General features: G+C 41.4%; 1 protein-coding gene across 9 annotated transcripts in view; it reads left to right on the forward strand.

The window, feature by feature from the left end:
• The window catches only part of ST5 (suppression of tumorigenicity 5), a 172,313-nt gene that overhangs the window by 139,762 nt on the left and 12,929 nt on the right, over positions 1–19,622 (forward strand). For 8 of the 9 annotated variants that reach the window (XM_027651048.1, XM_027651049.1, XM_027651053.1 and 5 more), the window contains 3 exons: positions 652–729; positions 4,215–4,355; positions 7,183–7,331. In XM_027651048.1, the coding sequence (XP_027506849.1) occupies positions 652–729; positions 4,215–4,355; positions 7,183–7,331 (368 nt within the window). Of the gene's footprint in view, positions 1–651; positions 730–4,214; positions 4,356–6,414; positions 7,119–7,182; positions 7,332–19,622 lie in introns of those variants that run through there. The other variant, XM_027651050.1, reaches the window with a different exon arrangement.

Below are 19,622 nucleotides of genomic sequence, written 5' to 3' on the forward strand. Positions count from 1 at the left end.
CTTTTCTAGGAAATATCTTATATAAGATGGTTATAGAGGATGATCTTGACAGGCTTTTTTGGGGAAGGGACTGGGGAGATGTGCATCATTGTTTCATACTTACCACTGTTTAAGTTATTTGAGTTTCATGTTTATCATGAGTTAATCGGAGGAAGTTAATGATTTGCTTATGCAGCTTGCCTTTGTTTAGGTCTGTGGGCTTGCTTTCTGTATGTTGAGTTCTCTCTGAACACCATAGAGTGAGTGGGGAACTGAGGCCATCATAACCTCCCTTAGTATTGTAGATCTCCTCTCCCAGCACAGGGCCCTTGGAGTGGCCCCACTCCTCATGCTGCAGCAGGAGCAGAGGACAGAGATAGCAGAGGCATGAGTTACAGTCCTAATTCAATGCTTTTATGGCTGCAAGCTGGAGTGATATTGGACTACAGCTCCAACGCGCTGTGATTTCCAAAGAGGATAAGCCCTATTTACACTTTTTAGCTTCCTGTCTTATGGAAGAAATATGATGCTTTTCCAAGAGCAGCTATTTGTTGGAGAAACAGTGAAAGACATCGCATGATGGCCAACTGTGTGATTGATCAGAGAGAAAAGTGTATTTCCTTATGACTCCAAATTAATATATAATTTCTATCTCCTTTTTGCTGTTATCAGCCGAGTGGAAAAGGCCCACGCCTACCTGAGGTTTATTGCGTCATCAGCCGGCTGGGGTGTTTTGACTTATTTTCCAAGGTAAGAAGATACTTTTTTAATATTGCTTTTTAATTTGATTGTTTACTGAGACACATCTGCAGTGATGAACCAGACGGGAAGAATTTCTTCCTTTGATGGGAGATAACTATTTTACAGTTGCTATTTTGGATATTCCATCCCTATTGTTGGGTTCATCAAAAAATCTTATTACTTCTGTGACTGAGGCAGAATTTGATTCAAAAAACATCTGGGTGTCTGTATGATCTGGCTGCCTGAAGTTTTTTCCATTGTTTTCTACAGCCGTGCTGTGTTGAGCTGTAATTCTTGGCATCTATAGTTTGGATGATGGGCCAGTACCACTTTTCCTCCAATACCCCATGGAATGATGAGGTTAAGAAAAAAGACTATTTGATATGTGAATTCTATATGCTTAACACTATTGACATTTTTTTTTATTCTAGGAAAACATGGATAATCTTTAATTGGCCAAATCTTAATTGATAAGGTTTTAATTTGCCAGACGTTTTCACTTCAGATATGGGAAATCTCAAACACCTTACACAGATTTTTCTTGTTCATTCATATAGGAATAAAGTTGAAAAGAACATGTATATCATTGAAGTTAATAAAAATCATAGCATTTATATTGTTCATACAGTCTAATATTCATACAGAATGTTATCTTCAAAGCAGGTTTCAATCATTTCTAGATAAAACTTTGTTTAACACAAACCTTGTGGGAAGAACAACAATTGGGTTGCAATACTTAATTGCGGTTCTGCTTCTGACATCTTTCATAAAGCTCTGAAATAAAGGGTTTATAACAGCGTCTCTTAGACATAATATGTATCTAAACACAGATATCTGTGAGTGAAACAGAATGCATTGTTCTGGGAGGATCACATAGCTCACCAGACTCCTGGTATGGACAGATCTCCTGAGGCTCTTCATTTGCTGTTATGTTTTTATCTAATTTTGATAGTGAGGTATTTTTTCAAAGGCAAACTTGGGAGAGGGAAAAATAAGCGAAAAAAAAAAGAGAAAATGTAAGTATCTTCCTTACAACCAAGTATCACTGTAGCTGAGGTGTAAGGTCAGACAAGGAACGTCATTGCACAAAAATTGCAAATAATCTGCTTTTCCAGTTCAGTCTGTAACTTGAGAAAAAGTGTCTGGTCATTCAGCCAAAATGACTCCAAGGCTGATGGGTGAGTGTAACTCCAGTGGCTTCAGCAGGGGCTGTTCCTAGGCACTGTGGCAGGTGGGCCCTGTGTGTCTGGAGTTCTTGGTGTGCGCAGGAAGGAAAGCTCCCTCTCAGTTCCATACTGGATCCTGAATGGGGCTGTAACACATCTGTGCTCTTTTTCAACTCCTGGGTTTGTGGCGGGGCTGGGCCACAGAAAGGCCCCATTCCCCCTGGGGTCTGGCCACAGCAGTGCTGTCCTGCAGAGGGCTGGTCACCTCCCAGCGGCACAGCCAGGGTGGGAACAGGGTGTTGGGCACACAGGGCTGACCCCAGCCCGGGGCTGGGTTTAGCATGGCTCCCTAGCACATGCTCCAAGAACCACATTTGGAAAGGGGTTGGAGGAAATAGTTGTTAAATGAAGGAGGAAGCGCTTGAGCCTTAGTGTCCCTGTTGGTTTTGAAGACAGATGTGGTGTGGATGGACACACAAGTTCTTGAAAAGTGAGACACTCTTTGTTCAGATTGGTAAGAGGAACCTTGGTTGTCCTTAGATGATAAATCTGGTGAAAAGAGGAAAAAAGTCATGATGGTGCATTTTTCTGAATTAGTCAAAACAAGGAATAGTTGTCTTTACAGTAAAATATGGGCGATGAAAGACCACAGGTTATTAAATCTTGGATATTATTTATCAGAAAAGCAAAAGCATTCCTCTGTTTTAAAGTGGTTTTCATCCTATTTCTGATAATCCTGCATTATTTTCATCATCCACATCTTCCTTTTATGCTCGCTCACTCTTGTAATACCTATTGCTAAGACAGACTCGAGAACCACAGATATCTTAACTTCCAACCAGTTCATTTGGTCATAGTTTCAAAAAATATTTTTAACCGTTTTATCTCTTGAGATCTCTTTTATATCTGTTCAACTTCTATTTGGTTTAAATACTCCTCTTTATTTGTATTGCGAAGGTTGTTGGGGCAGGCATATGACACACACATGACCCCCCAACTCCAGCAACTGAAACATCAAACAGTGACTGCAGGAAAGGAGATGGGTATTGGGCACATTACAGCTGTGTGCTGACAGGGTGCAGGAGCACCGAGGAAGCTGGGGCACAGCCCTGGTTCACTACTGCATCCCATTTGGGCAACTGGTTTTGTTTGGTGAGGATAGTTATGCTGCAATTCATGTTCTCATTTTTGGTTATCTGCCACTTCCATGGACTTGAATGCAAGTTACATATATAGGGGCCTTTACTGTGTTGCAAGGAGAAAGGGGAAACTGCGCTAGCGAATGCCTCTGTTGGCATTTGGTGTCACCAGCTACCATTGCAATTCACCAGCTTGTGCTTAAGTATCTTTTAATGTTCTGTTCCAGTGAAAATAATTTCCAAGAGAAACAAGAGCAAATGCCTGGCTCAGACCCACTAACTTTTATATGACCTTTTGCTCTTGAGTGGTGGTTAAAAGATCACCATTTCAGGTCAAACCACTAACTGCTTTGAAACTTGCTTTCTCATCTTTAGGTTTATCATCTATATGGTCTGCCTAGTGGGAAAACTTAGCTGTGATCTAATTTATGTTGGCCCATGTGACCAAAGAGAGAAGAAAATAATAGTCTTCTCTCTAAGAAGTTCCATCTGCCTATTTCAAAATTAGCTTGCCTGCTCTGCACTATGTCAAACAGAAAATGACCATAATGCAGGCACCCAGTGTGAACAGCTGGGCAGGCTTCATGAGCTGCTCGTGTCTCTCCAGCTCAGCACAGACTGTGACATGACAGCCACTGCTGACACCCTTTCAGGAGCTCTTTCCTGGTAGACCTCTATCATAGTGTGGCAGCATTGCTTTTCTTGATGCTCTGTCTTTTTCCTGCCATCTCAGTTGAAATGGAAGGGATGCCCAGGGTAGAAGAAAGTGTTTCTCCTTAATACAAATTTCAAGATGTACTACTGAGACATGACCTTCCCTGTGATCATGCGATTTGTCTTCATCTTTCTCTCCTTCAGTTCACCCTGTTATTCAGGCTAAATCCCAGCAATATAGATCCCTTTTGTCATGCTGAGTCTTCTTTCTCCTTTCCAGATTTGTTCATTCTTCATTGAGTCTGTGTTAACTGCATTCACAAACAGGCTCTATTTCGTAACTGAAAAATTCATCATTTTTGGGGTATGATCCAACCCCCTGGCCTTGACAGTAGTGAAGAAATGCATGGCAGAGGAGAATTAAACTTAGATGTACCACATGTTTAGGCACATGTGAGTTAGGAGATACTTCAAAAGTGTATGTGATGCTGACAGGTTCTGTTTCTTTCTCTCTTATGTCTTACTAATGAATTAGATCCTGGATGAGGTTGAAAGGAGAAGGGGAATATCTGCTGCCCTGGTTTATCCATTTATGAGAAGTCTGATGGAATCTCCTTTTCCTGCACCTGGAAAGACAATCAAAGTCAAAACTTTTCTGCCTGGAGCTGGAAATGAGGTAAAAAGCAACTGCAAACATTAAAAGTCTTCCCCCTTACCACTCCAGTATTAAACAGCAAAAGAAGAACAGGAGGGAGACATACAGATACTGCAGGGATGTGAGGTGGCACACCCTCAAACTGAGCAGTGGAGGAATTGCACCAGTGTTGATATGCTAATGCTAGATTATAAGCCAATTTATTGTTATTTATTTATTATTTTATGTTTATTAGTAGGTTGGGCAAAAAACCCCCAAAACACAAATGTCCCAGTATGGCCTGGCCTAGTGTAGTTCACAGACTACAGCATTGCTGGACTTTATCACAGTGATAACAGGCAAATGTGAGTTTCCCATGCTGTCTGTACTTGAGCAGTTCAGCAGCTGGTTGCTATTTCAAAACTCATTACTGCTGGTCCTGGCCTTGGTAGGAGTGACCAGCAGCATTTAAATGGCTCTTTTTGGTAATAAATATCCTTTAACTGGCCCTCAAAGAAAAGCGTGTCATGTAAAAGTTTTTTTGTGCATGTGTGCACATACATACAATAGATATAATTTCTTTTTATTACTGACACAAGTAGCTAGAAACCTACCATTATACAACATATGCCTTACTGGAAAATGGCAATATCAATGAAAAGTTTTTGTAACTTGAGGCTTACCAGACATTAACTGTGTCAAATTTTGCTCTTTGCATGCCCTGATGTAAGCATACAGTAGCTCCACTCAGATGAGGAAGCATATAGAGGGGATACATTAGTGAAGATAGGAATAGAATTTGTCCCAGTTAGTGAAAGCAGTTAAAAAAAAAATCCCATTTAAGGGTTATTTTGCACTCCTTAGGGTTAGTTTTACAGTGCTTTTACTATTTTTACATTAAATCATATTTTTTTTTAAAATGTCAGACCACAGACTTCAGTGGAGCGGGCCTGTAATGCCAGTTGGTATGAAATGTAAAGGGTTCCTTGTGTAAGTGACTTTCAAGGCATGTTAAAGTTACAAGCATTTCTTCTGGAGAGGCAACAGCTGAAAGGGTGATTGGAGTAACAGTGGAAAGATCTGAGAATTCTTTTTTTGATGTGAATATATCTGGGAACCATGGATCTGCAACTTCTCTATTCTCTGCTCAAGCTCCTGAACTCTCCCCCCCAAAAAATTGAGATAATTCCAAGCAAACAAACAATTCTCTTCTGGCTGAGCTTTGCCCTCTGTTATGCTAGTACAAACTCGTTATTTAAATGGAATGCACTGGCTTAATTAGGAACAGAATCTTGTCCTTCCATTGTGGCTCCTCTTGCCTAAACAAAGATGATGATTAATTGGGAAGTAGACAGTATATTTCTTTGTGATGAGCAGAGTGAAGCAGAAGGCTTTGCCAGGCAACAGAAAACATCCATGGTATTTGTAAAAGCTGCCGTAACTTGCATTGCATCCTACCCCGCAGCAACATTTTAGTGTTGGAAGTCTTTCAGTAAAATAAGCTCTTTGTGATTTGGCACATAAACTTGATTTGAGCTTGCAATCCCAATGCTAAGGAATGGAGGTGGGCACCTTTCCTGGTTATGAGGAAGAGGTAGGCAGGCAGCATTTCCCAAGGAGGCATTCCTGGTACACCGTCACTCTGCAATTTGTTTCTTACTGCTTTTTGGGGCAGCAGCTCAGTGATGGGTGTCCAATACTCTGGCATCATAATGTTTCTGTATTTCAGGCTTAAAAAAATCAAATCTGTACACAAATACTGTTTCTGAGAAATTTTGTAAGGCCTACTCCAGTTTAAACCTGATATGGCAGGCTTGTGGAAAATGGTATCGTGTGCATGAAAACATAAAAGTAGTCTAAAACAATAAAGTGATGGTGATTTTTGGACATATGGGAAGAAGGAGATGTATATATGTTCCTGTTAATATGTCTTCAGAGATTTCAACACAACTTCGAGTTGGGCAACTTTTTCCCTTTCCCTTCTCTTTCCTCAGTTCCTCAGTAGTCCATCGTTTGCTCTCTCGCGTTTCATATTTTTCTCCTTCTGTTACTCTCTTCATGTTATTTTTCCCTCTTCTTTTTTCTGTCCTCTGCCTTCAAGTTCCACATCTGAGCATGTCAATTGCAGAGTAAAAGGAAGATATAATAAAGGAATCAAGCAAAAGACTTTTGAGAAAAGGAAGGAGAGGGCCTGAGGTCATGGATGAAGTATGAAAATTAGACTTTAAAGGGATGTCACAAGTCACCATCTAAGGCCTTGTCCTGACTCCCCAGTTAAGTATATATATATATATATGTACATAGCTTTATATGAAAAGATATATATGAAAAAAAAGGTTTTAAACATTATTTAGTGAATTATGCATCATGGAAAAGTGGAAATTGAGTAAATTTGGTTTAAATTCTGCCTGGCCTTATAGTTTGGTCCCTGGCTCCTATCTAGATGTTAACATGAATTGCTAGCCAAGCTTAGAACCAAATTTACATTGTCTTTATGACTGTTTTAACCCTGTAAGCTTCCAGCTCCAGTGTTTCCAGTTGTTACTTGTTTCATACTGTTGACTGAGCCAAGTTTTACGTCTCTCACAATGTTTAGAAGGGAGAAATATGCTCAGAAATGACAGCAATGCACACAGCTGTATTCTGGGAAGAATGACTTGATAGTGAATTGTGCAATATGCCATTTCTGTGGAGTGCTTTGCCTCCAGCCTCAGTTTGCCAAAGGGGACAAGGTTCATTCCCTGTGTCCCCTCAAAAGGAGAAAGGAAAGCATGGAGCAGTGCCAGAGGCCCAGGCTGGGCTGCCGGGCATCCCTGGCACTGTCAGCCCTGACCAGTGATGCTGACTGATGTTTGTTGGATGTGTTCAGGTCATTGAGCTGCGGAGGCCCATGGACTCGCGCCTGGAACACGTGGACTTTGAGTGCCTTTTCAAGTGCCTCAGCGTTCGTCAGATCATCCGGATCTTCGCTTCTCTCCTGTTGGAGCGGCGTGTGATTTTTGTAGCAGATAAGCTCAGGTAAGTGGCAGAGGGACCTGAACCAGGACAGTGCTACCTCTGGATACAAGAAGCTTTATGAACTGTACAGAATGGTTGTCAGCTGTGAGGATCCTCTCACTGTAGAATTTAAATGTCTTTTTACACTAATGGAAGTTATTTGTGTCACAAATATGGGGCACACATTCGCTAGTGATCACTAGGTAGAAGCTGTTTGTTCTGTCTTACTTTCCCATCTGTAAAATACATATTCGCACCTGCTTCATAGTCAGCAAATGTTTGCACAGCATTTTGAAGCAATGGGGTTCTGGCAATATTTCATTTCAAGTTTTGGACACAGAGTACTCATAAACAGTATCAGAGGGTGCCACCTTGCAGCCATGCAGTGCAGCCAGGCAGGGAAGTGGGGTGCTGAGAGTTCCCCTGGTTTACTCCATGAAGTACAGAGAGTTTATAACAGGGTTAGGTTTCAAATCCTGCACTGCCAAACTCATCCAGTGGAAGTGTTAAAATGCTATCATGGTCCATCCCAACTAGTTAGGATACTTTTCCTGCTGCTCACATGTCCTGAAAACATTTCCTTTTTTATAGCTTCATCTTGGGCTGCTTGCTACAATCTTTCAACATAGCTCTTGCTTCCCTGCCCTTTGATTGCAGTCTCCCCTCTGGGTTCCTCTGAAGCATGAACTCACCCCAAGGTGTAAGGAGCGAGAGCAACAGGTCACAACTCTACATGGCTTTTCCCAAGGGAGGGAGCTCTGTGTAGGCTGCACCCCTACCCCACAGCAAAGAATTGTCCTATTTTTCAGATGCCTGTGTCCAGGCATCCATATAGAAAAGCGTGGACACTGTAAATAAGACATTCTTTGCTGTGGCATGATAAATAATAAAAGATGGCAAATAAAAATAAAGACTGTAATTTATTAGACTCAGGAACATGCAGCATCTTTTAAAAGGACACAAAAGACTTTATGCGTGGTTAAAAACACAGATGGACCTACCCAAACAAACTCTGTTAAACACTTTATCAGTCCTGACCTTCTCTGAATGACCGCCAGAAATAATAGCTGCACTTAGTGGCCGCCAGTGTATATAATAGCAAAAATACTTTGCATAGTAAAAGCTTTACAACCTTTAGGGGAGAATTTCTTAAAGCTGCAGACCCTTCTCAGGTTATAAAGTTACTTCCTTAGCAGTCTTTTTTGTTGTCTAGAACAACAGGAACGTTTTATTTCATCCCTTCCCTTGTCAATAACCCTTAGTTACTTAGGCTGAATGACCATTTGGGATGACTTAATTTTACATTAGCTCCTGGTGCGAATTGTGTAACTAGTCCAGGGTTTCTGCAGTACTTTAGTAGATATGTGAGTCACATCATGAATATTGCGGCAGGTGGCTTTTGAAAATGCTGTTGGTGTGTTCCTTTTGGCTCTTTTTCTACAGCACGCTTGCTTACAACATTCTGTCTCTTTCTATTTTACTGTTCATTTAGCAGAATTAGTGGCACCCACAAGTCTGACTGTAACTCAGAATGACACGGGTCTGCATTCCTTCAAATGGCACAATGATTTGGGTGGAAAATCACAGAAATGGTACAGTGGAAGTGAGGGCTCTGCTGTGCTGCTGCCAACTGTTGCTCTGTTTTGGAGTTCCCAGTTGCTCCTTTGTAATGTTGTCCCAGTTTGGCAAAGTACCACAAGCCCTGTCCTGTGGGCCATGGGCACAGTACTAAGGGGATGGCTTGCAGCAGGAGACATCCTCAGCCATGAGGGTGGAAGCAGACAGCAGCCATTCCCTGCCTGGAGTGTTCCTCTGGGACAGCTGGCCTAGCCAATATCGTGTCATGCTTCTGGGCACTGTGCAGAGAAGAGAAGCAACAATTAAACTTACTTTGACAGGCTTAAGGCAGCTTGGCATGGAAAGCAGTCATGTTGCCAATGCTGAGGGCTTGTGGTGAGCGAGGTCTCCATCCGGCAGCCAGGGTTTTATACACATTGCAGCCCTGGCTGGAAGTTAGCAGCTCAATCTCCCCTGTGCAATTACCTTTCTCCTGATAGCTACCCAGTCCTGGAGGCCTTAGAGCAGGGGATAACAGTCCTTCTTAGAGGCAATGTGCTGCTCACCCTTTTGGCACATGGAAATAGGGCAACAGGACCAACAGCAACCAGAAATCTATAAGATCCCTTTCAGTAAATACATATCCAAACATTGTGCTCTCCTGAAAAACGATTCTCTGGTGAACTGATGTTTCTGTGTGAGAGCAAGTCATCAGGGGCCATTAGCACATACTTTGAGAAAGGAGAGGATTCAGATGGATCCAAGAGGCTTATGAAGTTTTGTGGTTGCTCCTGTAAGAAGGATAGAATCTTTCTTACAAAAAGGTTTATATCCATATGCTTTGTTATATCCACATGTACCCTTTATTATATACATATTCTTCATTTTGTTTAATAAGAGGATGACAAAATCTGATGTGGTAGACAAGGTCCTGGATTAAGACTTGTGAATCCTGAGCTATCCTTCTGAACCCAGAGACCTGCTGAGTGACAAACGCTGTAAACGTAGCACCTCTTTCTTACCTTTTGTCTGGTCTGCCTGGGGTCAGAAACGCCCCAGGACAGAGGCTGCTTCTTGCTCTGTGTGTGTATGCAGCTCTACTTTATGCAGTGTGGTCCCTCTCAGCATGGGGATATAGGAGGTACTGTAAAATAGAAACTAATAATGAGTCCTTTGACAAGGGCCTGGAGAAAGTGACAGTGGATTTAAATTCAATACTTACTGAGGTTTTCATGGTTTAAATGGGGATGAAGTCTAAAATGAAACACTCTAGCTTTGAGCTAATAACTGTCTATCTTGGAACATTTGCCTTATCTGACATGAATTTTGTTTATGGGCCTTGTGGCTGAAGCTGAAGGAGTTTACCAGTAATGTGGAAAAAAAAAGAAGTGAAATATCTTACCAGTCCACTCTGTGTGCCCAGAGAGAACAAAAGCAGGAAATTAAAAAGATTTTACAAGGATTTGAATTCTGTATGTACCCAGAAACTAGCTTAGAAATTAATGATGTTGAGGTTTAGGCTTCAAACAATGCAATGGGCTTTTGTGTCTGCCTCTTTAACAGGTCTCTGAGCAATAAATGAGTTCACACATTATACAAGTTTGTGAAAGTCACACCTAGTGAAGTGAGATTCATTTGATAAATTGTTATTTATCGTTCTTATAGTGCCCATAATATGAAAATTTATAGTCCTTGTTCTTTGCACAGAAGAGATTTTCACTTTTCAACACAGAAAGTGATGCAACTGGCAATGAGAAAGGAACAGTGAAGTTTTGAATGACAGGACTGTGAGATTGCCCTGGATAGATATGTGCAGTTAGATTTGGGGGGTTTTTTATCAGTAAGTTGATAATATATTTTTTCTGCTTGAAACTGGGTGAATAAATCCCTGCAGTTATTTGCTTACCTTCAAAAATGAATTTGAATCTGCCAGTGACCTTTCAGTATTTTGCTTTCTATGAGCAGTCAAGAAGACAGAGAAATAAAGATAACAACAAAGAAACTTGGAATAATAATAACAATAATAATAATAATAATGACAACAACTCTTAAAAAGGTAACTTAAGGCTCCAATTCCTTAAAAATCTGCTGAAAACACGACTGAGGTGGTGTGTCCCATCCCAGTTCAAATCCCTGACCCAGCTGGAAGCCCCTATTTATGTTCCCGCATTCTGCCTGTTCACTCCAACTCTGAAATAGTTTTGTGACTTCCAGCTGCAAAGGGAGAGCTGCTCTAGTGCCGTGCTCTGGGGTTTGAAAGGCAGCAGATGCAAAATTGGTGGGTTCTGGGGCTCAGGAACACTGATGCTGCTGCAGGCACAAAGGTAGCAACAGAAAATAAATAGAAAGCAAACACTGGAAGAAAAATATTTCTCTGCTTGTTTTAGTTTTATGCTGGGGAAACAAATTTGCGGACATGTTTGCTGAAGAGGTGATGTATCCATGTGTGTGAGAACAGTCTCTTTGCCTTTTCCCCTAAATGTTTGGTGAGTGGGAAAGGAAGGCCCTGGACATACCAATGTCCTTGTGTTATAACCTCATTTTTTATAAATAAAATCCACTCTTGCTGTAATCCACTATATTGTGAAGGACTCTGAGGGTATTTTGCTTACATTTCACATGTGGGTCCAGTCCAATGCCAGCTGGAGTCAGTGGGAGTGATGAGGCTTGTCTTTTGCTATGGATCCAAATCCTACAATATTCCTCTCAGTGGCCTTTCTAGAGCTTTTGGGGCTGTGAAAGGCTTCTACAGAGCCCCTGCTCTTGTAAAAGACAAAATAACTTTTCATTGTTATGAATGTTGTTTTTATATGAGATATTTCAGCTACTTCTCAGTGAAACAGGAACATGAGCCTCGGGGAAAAAAAATCTCTGTCGACAGCACTGTGGTTTATGCTCCTAAACCATATGGATAAACTTGGAAATGTACCTCAAGGTGAAGGTGGGCCAGGCATTTCTCCTAAGTGGCAGTGCCAGCTCAGGAAGTCCTGAGGGAATGAGGCTGAGGCAATGTTGAATGACAGTGAACTTCAATGCAGCTTAATCTTCTACACATCAGGGTCTTCCTCCTGTAGGGATGGCCACAGATGACTCTATCTTATCAATGAGAGTTTCCTCCCCTCCATGTTTCTGTGCCCCTCTGCCAGCTCCCATCCCCTGGCCAAGCACAGGAGGAATCTGTCTTGCAGCACAAATGTAGAAAGTCGAGGCGGATCCTAGACCTGACCAAAGGTTATGGGCTGCCGACAGAAACACTGACTAATACAGGACAGAGCATAAATATGTAAATACTGGGGTAGTCATCCCACAGGCATGTCTCTGTTAACTTTGTGGAGCAAAAGGGGAGCTGAGTGTACTTGTATTCAAGGGCAAAGGCTTTCAGAACAAACAACAGCATTTCCCAGACCTCATGGACAGACACAGCTTAGGGCTGTTACACCCAGGATGTTCAAGGACCACTGATGCTTGTCCTCATATTTGAATCTGTTGTTTTGGAAGTCACGAGGCTTAAGGAACTAGCAGCAAAGTTGAGAGGTAGCCTGGTCCCCATCTCTCAGTGCCTACCTAGAAACACAGTATTAGGGATCCTTTAATCTAGTAGCTGAAATCATAGCATGATCTTGCAGCTCAAGTTAAAATATGCAAATTTAAATAGGAGATAAGTGGCAATGTTTTAGTAGCAAATAATTGCTCCTTAGTCCTGTAGCAAGGTCAAGTGGAAAAGCAAGAGCAGTCAAATCTTGTGGCAGATTACTAAAGTGCAAGCTCGTTCCCTATTTCCTTATTGTTCATTTTTTATTAACAAAAGTGGGATATAATTCTTACAAGCTAATCATGGCAATGACAGGTCTGGCCAGCCTCACCTGCTGCCTAGGAATGCTCCTTTCCCATAGTCTGTCATATCATAACTCTTGTAAAATCTGCCAGCTGGCAGTTTAAAAGGTAAAACCACGTGTATTAGGGTAGAGAGAGAATGTGTGCTTAGTAAACAGACATGAGCTTTGGCCAGTAATAAAGATTTCCTTTACTTTCCCCTGTTGCAAAAACCTCCACAAAAAAAGGTGAGAGAAATTTGACAACAAACACATGCCAGAAAACTTGTGAGGGAGAACTTACTGTTGCCCTGTTACTCTTAACTGGTCTGGACCATTTCTGAGCACAGGCCATGGAGTTCTTAGCAGTTTTTTGGTTATCAACTGTGCATTTAATAAGGAGAAGTTTAGAGATGCAAACTACTGTATCTGTGGAATGTGTAATCTTATGTCTAAACCCAGGAGAAGTATGGATGGCTGACTTTTCTCCTAGTATATTTTTATCCAAAGATCTTGAAGTGCTTTCTTAATACTGTCAGGTTTATTGTGCTTGTCTGGTCTGATATGCTGAACATAAGCTAGAGAACTTCTGCCACTAATTTCTGCAGTGGAAGGAATGAGCTCTTGTATAATTATCCAATATATAATCATACCTAGTAGACAGAATTTATTCTACAGCAAAAACAACCATTCCTCATGTAAGTAACCAGAGAGTTTCTGTTTCCTCCAGTAAGAGCCAGATCAGCCCCTGCTGAAGAGTGATTTAGAACCTGCAGACCACCCCTGCTTTACCTGAAGGACAACAGCTTGCAGCTCCTTTTATGAAAGAAACATCCTCTGGAATCTGTCTGAGTCTCTGTTACCTACGCTGCTATCACTTTCCATTTGTGAGACTTTGTTTTTTCTCAGTCTGCTTGCACTATATAGAAACAGTGCAATATAGAAGCAGCAATAAATAGAAACATAAATATTTAAAAACACCCCTTAAACCTTCTGTAATATATGTGATTAATTGGCCTGATGTAGCTGCAATTTCTTGATATCCTGCTTTCTTTGCTATCAAATCTAGCTAGTAATCTTTCTTGAGTAGGATGTTTGCATGCAGCCAAGTCCTACAAGACGTGGAGCACCTTGTCTTAAGAGTCTGAATGCTAAAATTGAAGGTCTTCAATGTGATGTGAAATCAGTGGTTTAAGGCAACTAGCAGAGCTGACTCCCGAGATTTTTTGAAAGAAACTTTACACTTTACCCCATCCTCTCAAGAAATACTTACATTTTGTACCAGTTGGATTACTTTCTGTGTCACCTAGATTGTGTGATGAGGAGCCGTACATGGACAGTAGGAAAATCTGTGTCAGGCAAAAGAGACAGACCAAGGAAAAAAATGAACATTCTAAGTCTCTGGCTTGTTTTAATATTCCACAGTCCCAGAGAAAAACAATCTAACTGTGACATTTTTAATATGCCATATCCCAAGAAGAGTAGAGCTTGTATAATTTTCCTTTTCCTCCACCCCTCCTTTTTAGTGGTGTTTATTTATGTCACTCCAGGCTTTGGCCAATGCTCTATAGTGGTAAAACATTATAATTTTTTCACTTATGATTTGTGCAACAAAATTCTCTCTCCCTTCCCCATGAAAGGGAATGGGATAAGAAGACAACCATGTTGTTTGGTAATTCTCTTCTGGATTGCTTATTGGCACAATATGGCAGTAAATTGCAACATCTTCCCAACTTGACCTCTAGCTCCCTGCAAGAGGATTTAGCCAGATTCTCTCTTTTCAGCTTTTAAATGAGAAGGATTAGGGGGATGGGATTGTTCCTCTCCTGCTTGGTTACTACCTAGAAAAATACTTCATCCTACCTTACAGCTGTCCTGTTGTTAACAGTGCACTGATGGCCTGGAAATCTGAAACCACTGGTGTGAACATTAACAAGGACTGGTGGGAGCAACGGTCCCACTGTGGAAAGAACAGGTAGTTAACACTCCTCTGGAGCAGCTGGGCCAGAACCACTTCTGTTATGGATTCATGCTAGGAAACTGTCCTGTAGGAAGGAACTAAATAACTCTGTGGCCTATAAGGATAACTTTCCACTTGGAAATGTCGGGGTTTTTTTTTCTTGTAACCTCCTGACATAGCTTGGGCATGTGGCTGATGTGTCAAAGCAGTGACTTTTTCCCAAAATCCCATTTGCTTGAGTTTTGCTTGGAAAGTGTGGTTGAATACCAGTTGCTTGAAAAGGCAAATCCTCATTCTGAAGAGCACTTTGCATGTCTCCTTCTCCAGGGGCTTTCATGTGCCTTGCTTACGCACAAGTATTACAGGAGCAAAAAATAATGTCTTTGTTAAAACCACATTCCCCTTTAATCAACTGTTCTCTGTTTTCTTTAAATTAAGCACTTCAAAGCTATTCTCTGAGAGAGAGAGAGATCTCCTGACAGCACGGTCTCTGGTCTGCATCTTTCAGCCCCTTGATCTGTGCCATGAGCCAGGGTTGTGCTTTGCACTTTATCTATGGCACCTCAGACTGCCTGTCGCTCAGGTGTTCCAGAAAGGTGGGGGCTGGATTTTGAAAATGCTGCTCTCAATAAAGTAAAATAATTCACTAATTTCTGGAAAGTTATGATAACTTTTGGAAATTTTGCATAAAATGTGTGTCTTCCAATACTTGGAGAAGAAACAGAAAGTCTCCTGTATAGTCAGAATGAACTGCACTTACTTCTTTGATAATATCTCCTTATGAGTTGTTTAATTATCAAGCATTGAAAATCTGAATTACTTTAACTGACTGAAAAATCCAGTGGCTTTAAAACAGGAATCCCTGAGAGCACATCATTTTTCATGATGCCCATCTCTCTCTAGCTAGGAGACATCATCCCAGCAGGGCAGACAGCTACTGGTTGTTCCTGATATCACCTCCTGGATACTCCATTGCATTGTAACTTAACTGCTCATTCCTTAAGCCCTTGAACCTAAATTGCAGTTGGGCACAGATTGCTGCAGCAGCCCTCCTGCATAACAACAGGGGCTGCCAGGAGCATCACAGGTATAATCTTCAGTCTCTTTGTTGTCCTCGTAGAAAATACTAAAATTTAAGTTCCTTGTTCCTAGTGTGTACCCTGTGTACCGAAATACGTCCTGACGTTCTGTGATGTTTTCTGTTCTGGTGTGACAGGGCATTTAGGGTGACAGAAAAGCTTTTCGGTCCACGTGCTTCTGTCAAGCTTTCATGGGAGAGCAATGAAAGGACAGACAAGGGTCATGACAGACCCCTCATCCCTTCTGCTCCATGCTGTCTGGTGTGCTCATAACGTGCTGTGGGGACGTGTTAAGTGTCATTGAGGCTGCTGATGGACCCATGGTGGTTGGGTAAGAGCACAAAACAAGCAGAAAATGTTGCACACTTAAGCTAAAGGGGATATGGTCAGAGAAGAGCTTATCAATGAAATATGATAAGGAGGAACCGGAAAAAGAACACAGATGATGATGCAAAATGTTGGGCAAGTCTGCTCCTTGAACTGTACCCATTGACATGGCAGTGTTGGTAAACCATGGCCCCATGGATCAAAGTCAGAGAAAACAATTCCAGAAACCGGGTTGTGACATTTGGTTTATCATAAGAAATCTCCTACCTGGAATCATCACTAGCACAAAGGAATTGCTGCCTGAGCTCTGTGTAACTCACCTTCAGTAGTCACTGGATTATGTTCCAAAATTAACTGAGTCACTGGTACCTCCCCCTGCCCCCCCATAAGGAACTGCAGCACTGCTTTTGCCAGACAGGTGAGGACATACTGACTTACAGGCTTGGCTGTTCTTATACTACCCTGTAGAAAGCACCAGATAAAACCTGAAGTGTGACTCGTTTCTTGTTAAAGAAGGTTTGGGTTTAGCTCATTTTTATGGGGCAAAACTACCGTTTGAGTGGTGTGAGGGTTAAGTAGCTACACTCTTTGAGTTGTAAGCATAGTTAAAAGATTCTGCAAAGGACAATAACTGATAATTAGGCTGATGTGATGTGGAAAATATGCATTTCCTCCTCAGTCTGTGCCCCCCTCTCCCTGCCAGTGTTATCACTTGTTTGCATTCCTTGAGATATCACAAAGGTCACTTGCAGCAAACGTGCCAGCATTCAAATTAGGGGAGCCACTGTTGACTCTGCCCTTCACCCCTGGAAAAAGCATGGTTTGGTTCTCACTTCTGCATTAGCTTGCTGCTTGCCAGAGGGGGGAAGCCTGGCTCAGGAGGTGAGGAAGGAGTGGATGCACCCTGGAGGCTGAGGGCAATAGCAGAGCTGCTGGTTTGTTAAATCACCTGCACTGCGAAATGTTCATTCTTGAGTAATATTTTTCCTTTGTCAAGCTTCTGTGCACAGTGAGGGATTTTCATCTGCTCCTGTATTAAGTGTGAGTCTCATCTCACTGCTAGTATTATATGTTGATGTGTGTTAAGACTGGGTGACATATGTTTTGGCCCATAATAGACAGGGGAGATCTATTGTTTGTGCTTTAGAGAGCTCTTTACCCAGTTCCATAGATTGACTGTAGCAGTATTTGTTGTAGTGTGCATAATTATTAAGTTATGACATGTTCAGAACTAGCTGCTGAATTTGAGATGGCCCAAATGGACCTGGCTCACCACGATCCTCACAGGAATTATACGTGTTCCCATCCATCACAATCACATTTACACTAGAGAATTCCTTATTTTATTCAGACTCTAGGAACAGAGCTTTCTATTGGCAGGTCTCCTGTGACATTAAGACAAAAAGTAACGTAACATTGCTCATACAGATTTGCCCATATTTCCTGAAAATAAGAATGTTGGGTATTGATCAGAGATATAGTATTAGCTGCCAACGACTAAAGACCTCACGTCATGACTCTTAGTTCACTTCTTATTAAGTGTCTGTTTTATAAAATAAATCACAATGCAAAATATTACTCTGGCTCTTACAGCCCAAAAGTCACACAATTTTCCATGTAATATGAACCCACTCTTTTGATTTTAAACAACTTATTGATTATTCTAGAGAAAGATCAGATTTAGTAACAGGAAATTCAGAAAGTTCAGAACTCTCTTTTAAGTCTCATATGCAATCACTCCATCCTAAACTTCCTGCAGCTATGGATTTACCCAGGTTTCCACAGATTTACCTGAAGCTCAGGTTAGGAGAAGTGCCTTAGCAGCAGGGTAGTCCTCCCCCTGTGAACCTCTATACAGAGTTGGGCCCTTTACAGAAGGATTCTGCCACAGCAAATTCTCAATACAGAACGCTGAAATCTAATTATTTAATTTAAAAATATATTACATCCTTAAAAGTTAATAAATATATTAATGATACAGTAAAATGAAATTAAAATATTTAATAGCTTCAAAAATTGCAGTCTCTACTTCCAAACCACCTTATAAGGGCTTGAAGGATCCTCTGCAGTTTGTTTAACCCCTGAAGGGCTTCTAGAAAAGTAAAAAATTATTCAAATTTCTGAAGTTGAAACATGTCTTGCTGAGGAGAGGCTGATTTTGCAGCAGGCCTCTCCCACAGCAGTCAGAGAACTTGTGGTTTAGAAAGCGCTATCATGTCTTGTGCGAGCACTTGAGGGCTGGTCTGATTAAAGGAGGAGTTGGGGGAAAAAAAAAGGTCTTTGAGGCTTCATTTCAGTGAAGTATTTCAGCACAATGAAAGTAAATTAAGGCTGAAACTTATGCTGAAATACTGTGTTGAATCAAAGCCTAAAGCAGTAATTTGCCTGCCCCCTCAGCTTTATTTTAATTGCATGAACTGGCTGTAACTCCTGCTGCTCTGTAATCATTAGAAATAATTTTTCTATCGAGGTCCAGACAACTTACTAGATTTGAATTAATTAGGGTCAAATGGTAATAAACTGAGCCTAAATTCTAGTGTTTGTTTTGGTCACAGTCTTCTGTCTCTCACTGTGCAGGTAAATATATTTGCTGTGAAGGAAACTTGTCTTTTCAGTTTGATAATTATTCCTGATAGAAACTGTGGGTTTGTGTCTGCCTGCTTATCAGCAGGCTGTGCAGAATGGGGTAAGGAAGAAGCAGTGCAGAAGTGGCTGAAGTGTAGAGTACTGGTTATATTTGTTTTCCATCTGTGCCACGAGTAGGCTTTGAGCTTCTGTCACACACCTTCAGCTATGCTGGTGTCTGACCTTCCCCCCTGCAGCTGCAGCTCGTCTCAGCAGTGCTGGCTCTGAACAAGGATGGGTAATTGGCATCAGACAGCTTCATGATCCTTCCATCTGCCTACAGCAACAGGGAGGAAGAATTTTCACCTAGGGACCTAATAATTTGGCTCCATGTGTGTGAACAGAGCTTTATCCATGATCACATTAAATTGTTTTCCTCAGTCCTTGCATTGTTTGGCCCTGCCAGTCACTGTCTTGTTCCTTAATTTTGCATCCTGTCCTCTTTGCCCTCAGTTTCCTTTTTACCTGATCACCAGGCTCATTTTGTCTTCCTCTCCTCCCAGTTCTGCCTCATGGGTCTTATTTTTACCTCCTTACTCTTAATTCAACCTCTGCCCTGCTTTCCTTTCCTTTTCTTCTCTTGCCTTCATTTGGGTTACCTGCAGGATGAAGATGACCTTCCTCTCTTCATTTCTCTGTGTAGCCCAGGGCTACAATGGAAAAGAAAGTGCTGCTTAGTGTGAACAATTTATTCTGAAGAAATTAGCAGCTCAGTAAGTCTCTTTTTTGTATGCACAAAAACATTATTTTAAGATGGCTTCTAACATAACTGAATCAGAGTGAGTTTAGACAACACTGGCAGGAGTCCTTGGTGCACAGGGCACACCCTCCTGACAGCCTTCAAAACCTTGACAAAGAATGCCACCCTTTCACAAAAACGTGCAGCCAAGATGTTTGATCTATCAAAATACTATATATTTTTATCTGGCTTTGGAAACAAACTGATCTGATG

Source organism: Corapipo altera, unplaced genomic scaffold (genome assembly GCF_003945725.1).
Source record: "Corapipo altera isolate COAL_440 unplaced genomic scaffold, ASM394572v1 78, whole genome shotgun sequence".
NCBI lineage: Eukaryota > Metazoa > Chordata > Aves > Passeriformes > Pipridae > Corapipo > Corapipo altera.